Consider the following 6,620-nt stretch of genomic DNA (forward strand, 5'->3'; position numbering starts at 1 on the left):
AACTTGGAACCCCCTAACCCGCAAGGGTGGCTCAGTTGGTTGAGCATAGGGCTTTCATAATGGAGGTCTCAAGTTCGAAACCCCCTGTTGTCGCCTTCTGGATCGAGCTCGTCACACGAGGCTTGCCTAGTGCAGGTTATCTCTCATAGGTTACTTTTTGTCTTCAATGGCCTTATTCCCGTGCTTGGAAAATCTTCTATAATGAAGAGTAATGAGCCTTGACACACGACTTATAATCTGAGCTATTTATACTTGTGGTCGCAGCACTAATAAATATTCTATTTATACTCGTGGTCGCAGCACTAATAAATATTCTTTGCACTGCCCAACGTTCATATTTTCTAGTTGTGATAGTTTTGGCAAAAAAAAAGCAGTACACATCAATGCTTTTTAGAACAACAGGCACAGATTACAGCTTCTTCATATACCTTACTAACCATGTCAAATAGGCATTCTCACCAGTGTACATTTAGCAACTTTGCTCAGTTGCCGTGAAAGAGAATATTCTGTCTGTTACACTATAGAAAGACAGTTTTTGTGTTCATTGCACAAGGAGATAGTGATTAGGTTCTTGGTGTCCTAAAGACGTACAACAACTCTGTGCCTGATTAGAAACAAGCTATCTTTAAACAAGGAACTGTTATATATTTTGGCAGTTCCTGGAGGAAGCATTAGCCTCCTAAGAATTTATTAGCCTTTGATGCCGATTATTTACTTTATGTTGTTCTTTCAAATCCACCACCAATCTGCATATGCAACCAACCTGGTGATGTTCCCCCGGCATATTCCCTTGTACCTTGTGAACCATATGCCATACCGTTTGTCTCGTATGCTTGCTGCCCGAACTGGAAAAACCAAAGCACTACGTTATGAATTCATCTAAGAATGAAATTTGAGGAGGAATACACTTCCCAATACAATTCTTAGTGCTTCTTACTTTTTGAAATCAGGGAATGTATTCTCCTCTTTGGCATCTTAGAATATATATTCTTTTCTCTTTACAGCTTTTACTTTGGTTTTTTACACCTTAAATTTATCAGGAGCTAAATTTCAACGTCATGTTGTGGGTACCTCTTATACACACTCACTGCAATCTTGCTTATCTTCAAAGTAAGCTATAATTTGTAAAGCGAGATGCCAATAAGAGAGACATCCAAGTTTAAAACATAAGCTCAGAGAAACCTGAACAACTGCAATAGTTTATCGAACTGTTCACCGCTACAGTTCTATGTTCAAATTGCTATAAGTATGCATAACATTAAAATCATTCATCAATAAAATTTCAGCCAAGTCTCAGAATAATCACTAATTATATCTCAAGGAGCTAATGCCTAGCCAGACTAAGAAGTCAGAGGTGACCACTTGCTAGATGTGAGCACAAGGCCACTATGCCTCCTACTTCTCCAGACACCAAATAAGGGCATACGGTTATATCAGTAAGTTAAAAGGTAGATGAGGTTCTAGTGGAGTTAACAGTGCTTGACAAACAAGATTTTATGTGCAGTTTCCATAAAAGACATGTTTAACATTGTCACGAATCCAAATTACCAGTTGGTCAACATGCACAACCAAGAAATGAATTCAACTGGAAAGATTTTCTCATACTACACTTACGTCTTTAGTAGGGATTCCTTCGATGCTTGGGGATCTTGTATTAACTGCTTCGAGCTTCATTGATAGGAACTGAGGTTTCAAGAAAAAAAGTTAGTATAGAAGTCTCAACTAGAACACTGCAACGAGATAGGTGGAAAGCATACCTCAACTTGGCGTTGTAATGATTGGACATAATTGATTATCTCATCAAGGACGAGAGCTTTTCCAATAACCTGTAACCAACAACATCAAACTGATTTTCCCATTGCATTCAGACGTAAATGTTACATATAATGGAATCGAATTCACATTTTGATGTTAATCTATGCGAAGAGAACAAAGGTCTGAAATCTGAGTCCGGAGCCAAAATGGTATAAAAATACACGGTATAAACTAAAAGGGGGCGGCCAAAAATTTATATACCAAAAGGGGTATAACGTGGATCAGCCCACGTTATACCCCAACTTTTTTTTTTAATCTGTCAGATTCCTTGAAACCGAAAAAAAAAAAAAAAAAATTTTACTAAAACGTGGATCCCTCCACGTTTTACGTTTCATTAATTTTTTCCGCGCGGTTTTACAAATAGTTTGTAAGACGTTGCCTCTATTTAAATCATATTCGGCTATGTTTTAATAAAAAAAATTTATTGATTTTTTTAATTTTTAAAGCATATAGTTAATTTTAGTGAATAACTCAAATAAATATTTTAACACATGCAATAATTAAATATGTGTTATATATGCGAACAGAAATAAAAATAAAATATAAGTTAAATAAACGTCACACATTAACTTATTAATAAATGTTAAATTACATGATAACTATTAAACGGCACAAGACATGTTTTATTTTTTAAGATTTTGATTTAAACGTGTTATTTTTTAATCAAGACATAACTTTATTTTGAATATAAATCTAAGTCTAAAAAATATAAGGTGAAAAACTAGTTGTAAAGTGGTCAAACTTTAGATTGTCATAACTTTGCGCTCGGACATCCGTTTTACGCGTTTTTTTTTTGAACTTGCGTATTTTTTCGAGATCTATGCGGACAAACGCCGCAAGGCGGTTTGGCCGAGCCGATTTTTAAAAAAACACCTTTTATCGCATTCAATTTCAATTTTCCCCCAAATTGGCCCGAAATTTTCGTTTTAGTTACTTATAAGATGATGATATGCAATAGATTTCAATGTAAAAATCCGGGGTAATGTATGGTATGTGAATGTCAATTTCACTTCTGCGATTTTAATTTTTGAAAATAAAGCTGATTAATTTTCTCGATATATAAAGTTGACTAAAATAACCTTACAGTCAAACACTAAGTTTTTTCAAACAAACTTAATTATTGAAATTAACTATATGCTTTAAAAATTAAAAAAATCAATAATTTTTTTTTTTATTAAAAACACAGCCGAATATGATTTAAATAGAGACAACGTCTTACAAACTATTTGTAAAACCGTGCGGAAAAAATTAATGAAACGTAAAACGTGGAGGGATCCACGTTTTACAAATATATTTTGTAAAACGTGGATCCCTCCACGTTTTACGTTTCATTAATTTTTTTTTTTTTTTTCGGTTTCAAGGAATCGACATTAAAAAAAAAAAGTTGGGGTATAACGTACTGATCCACGTTATACCCCTTTTGAGTATATAAATTTTGGCCGCCCCTTTTAGTTTATACCGTGTATTTTTATACCCTTTTGGCTCCGGACTCTCTGAAATCTCCACCATCCTAGGATCAGTGATGGGGCTAGAATGCACGTAGCTTTGGAGACATTAGGTTCATTCCTCTATATATATATTTTATTTTATTTTTAATTCATTGCTCTATATGTTCCTGAAGGAATTAGATGTTAAAATAGCACCCTCAAGCACCAATGATGTAGCTGGAATGCAGGTAATTTAGAGACATTAAGTCCATTACACTATATGTTCCTGACCAATGGAACAATGCATGTAGAGTTAGAGTTTTCTTTAAACACCAACAAATGCAGGAGAGCAATCTGCTGGCAAGAAGGATGATACGGTTCTGAGGTCAATCAGGCGACCAGGTAAAGACCTTCGGCATGGAACAATATGAAGAAACCTACATGATGTTGCTTAAACAAGTAGTTCAAACAGATAGCCTTTTGCATCCACTTAACTCAATTTTCAACAAATTAAAGAGCTGATCATACTTCATAGTGACAAGTTCCAAGGCTTTGCTTGCAGGGGAACTCTTTATGAAATTTTCTAACTACTATCTTATTTGTCAAAGTTGATGTCACTGGTCCCAAAAGACACATCTAATAAAGTTGGAAGATATAGAGAAGATTAGCATGACCCTTGCACAAGGATGGCGCACACAAATTGAAGTTGATGTCACTGAGACATCAACCGAGGAGCCCAACATCGACCTAATTTGAACTTTAGTGCGATTTTCCAGTGAAACTCAATCCTATCATCTCAACCAAAAAATAGGGACAACTCTGTAGTGCAGTCCAAAACCACCAGAAGGTGTATCAATCATGGAGGTATTAGAAATTCAATGTTTTTTATTATTCATTCTCGGATTCATCTAACAACTAAGAAAAGAACAAATGGAAAAGCAGTTGATCAGAATGAGGTTGCTTCAGATTTTTCAACAGTAGAAAGATATAGAAAAAGTAGTATACCTTGTTGCAGCCAGGAACTAAGTCTTGTAGGATTTTCATCCTCTCACTGATCTTTTCTCTCCTGGCCTGCAAACCAAATAGTCCAATCAGCCAATTCCTTATTGCTCATATATAACCATCACCTAATACCTAATTTTGGCTTTTCCACAGAATCCCATAGTGCAATTGGAAGACTTATTTTGAGTTAAGAAAGAGTAAAGGTGATGAGTAGATGAAAATAATTAGAAAGTATTACTCTTTCTGCTAGGCTGTGACTATCGGTAGCTTGACCTCTCCTTGCTCGCACATGAATGTAATCCTTAGATGGTTCAGCTGTCTTTCCAGGTTGATCTGCAGATTTTCCTGAATTCCCTTCCCCATCACCTCCTGATTCCCGATTCTCATTTGATCCCGTGGCCTTCAGCCGCTTACTATCAGATTCACTCTGCTCGAGTCATCAGAAAATATTAACAGTTGTAAGAATAATAAAGATGACAAGATTTAGATACCAACATCACCCCAGAATTCTTATCCAGAACCTGATGATCCCATAACAAAGAGGAATCAGATAGAATGATCAACATAAATCAATTGCAAACAAGGTCCGCTCTAACTAATACAAGCCGAAACAATAATGCACCATAAAACAGGAAAGATCAATAATAAATGTTGATTTCTCAAATGATCACTCAACTAATAGTTATTATCTCAGGAAGTCACTTTCTTTGTTGAAGGAGATTGGAATCAAGAAGAAAAATGACTTTATGAGATAATAACTATTAGCTGAGTGACCACCTTAAATATCAACCCCTACTATTCAGTCTTCATCTGCTTTTTGCATATAGCAGATCAATCAGCTAAATAAATAATAGAAGCTCCGATAGATAGACTGCATAGCCAATTGGATAGTAAATGTACTTACCAGAATTATCTTTAAAATGAATCAACTACCTCAATCCCAAATTAGTTAGGATTGACCATACAAATCTTTTCTCCATTCCCCTCTATTCAGGTCCATGTCATTCCAATATTACAAAATTTATTGTTTAGTCAAATTAATGACCTAAAAGAAGGGAGGTTGATTTCTCATATGGTCACTCAACTAATAGCTATTAGTCTGGCTGTCTCAATTTATGTGATACTATCTAGATTTCGAGATTCAAACTTTTTTATTTTGACCGTGAATTCATACATACATATCTTTAAGTTTTAAAAAAATAATTTACATATTTAGAAAAGGAGTATAAGTCACAATAATTAACAATTTATAATATTCAAAGGGCGTATGAATAAATCGCCGTTAAAAGATATCTTGTTTGACTCTCGATATCCAAATTATATCACATAAATTGGGATAGAGAGGGTATTTCAGAAAGTCACATTTCTCGTTGATTCTTTCTGAGTGACCGTATGAGAAATCAACTCAAAAGAAAGGTGAAGAAATCAAGAAACTGAAGAATGAATAAACAGTAAATAGAAACTACTGTAATTACCACAGGTATGCAATAAAAAAGGTAAGGTAATAATATGGATAAGAGAATGTACCAAGGCATTATTGCCACTAGTAGAAACTCCTTTAGCAGATTCATTGTCATCCTCGCGTCGCTTCCTATTTGTTCTGTGGTCGACAACCATCGGATCATCATTCATCGGAATATGCTCTTGATTACTGAAACCATAAGGCGGTGCATTGATCGGAAACGGCCAGATCTCCGCCAAATTAAATGGCGTATTAGTTTGAAATGCTCTAGCTTCATTCATTATTGCAATGTACCCTGTTGGATCCAGAGAAATAATGCTAATACTAATGCAATGTAGTGTCAATCACATATTAATGAATGAGCGGGGAACAAGAGGAACAGAGTTAAAGGGCAGTGTGTGTCTGAGCGAGATCTGTTTAGAGAGTGAGAGTGGAGGTTGTTGGGTGCGTACTGTGTACCTTACACTGACCACCACCACTATTCTATTCACTGTTTGACAGAGAGAGAGAGAGTGTCTTGGGAGTTGAAATAGAAGTGACTTCGAATGAGGTTTATTATGGGAGGTACTTAATCCCCCAGTGTTTGCCAACTCACGTGTTTACTCATACTTCACTCCATTCTCTCTCGACAACCGCCTACCTAGTGAAATCCCATAAGGCACGAGACGTAAGCCTCATGAATATTTAATTTTTAATATTTTATAAATTAATAAAATAAACATATAAATAAAAGAAACAATCAAAATTATATTTAAAAAACTATTAAAATAACAAAATTAATTAAAAAATCTATATATCTATTATTAACATGCTAACTGTTACGCGGCGCCTTCCTAACATGATTGGAAGGGCGACGTAAGGCTAAGTAATCCGACTTTTGTGTGATCACTATCCGCTAACCTGAGGCCCCCTCT

At 35.3% G+C, this 6,620-nt stretch overlaps 1 protein-coding gene and 1 pseudogene across 1 annotated transcript; one reads left to right on the plus strand and one right to left on the minus strand.

Annotated features, from left to right (window-relative positions):
* Positions 1–387: 387 nt before the first annotated feature.
* On the minus strand, positions 388–6,287 carry LOC132059787 (transcription factor BHLH089-like). The gene is made up of 6 exons (XM_059452568.1): positions 5,772–6,287; positions 4,483–4,671; positions 4,248–4,313; positions 1,758–1,826; positions 1,615–1,683; positions 388–845 (listed from the first exon to the last, which is right to left on the minus strand). The coding sequence occupies exons 1-6, from the start codon at positions 5,985–5,987 to the stop codon at positions 717–719; spliced, it is 738 nt and encodes a 245-aa protein (XP_059308551.1). The 5' UTR covers positions 5,988–6,287; the 3' UTR covers positions 388–716.
* LOC132061680 (U6 spliceosomal RNA) lies at positions 3,854–3,963 on the plus strand (annotated as a pseudogene).
* Positions 6,288–6,620: the final 333 nt, after the last annotated feature.

This window comes from Lycium ferocissimum, chromosome 6 (genome assembly GCF_029784015.1).
Source record: "Lycium ferocissimum isolate CSIRO_LF1 chromosome 6, AGI_CSIRO_Lferr_CH_V1, whole genome shotgun sequence".
Taxonomy (NCBI): Eukaryota; Viridiplantae; Streptophyta; class Magnoliopsida; order Solanales; family Solanaceae; genus Lycium; species Lycium ferocissimum.

What these genes read in the sequence shown, in the direction of transcription:
- LOC132059787 (XM_059452568.1), bottom strand. Translation starts at nt 5,987, where the DNA reads ATGAATGAAGCTAGAGCATTTCAAACTAATACGCCATTTAATTTGGCG. An exon ending in GTCACAGCCTAGCAGAAAGA is followed by an intron (nt 4,314 to 4,482) that starts GTAATACTTTCT and finishes TTTGGTTTGCAG; the next exon opens with GCCAGGAGAGAAAAGATCAG. An exon ending in AAGGAATCCCTACTAAAGAC is followed by an intron (nt 846 to 1,614) that starts GTAAGTGTAGTA and finishes TGGTTTTTCCAG; the next exon opens with TTCGGGCAGCAAGCATACGA.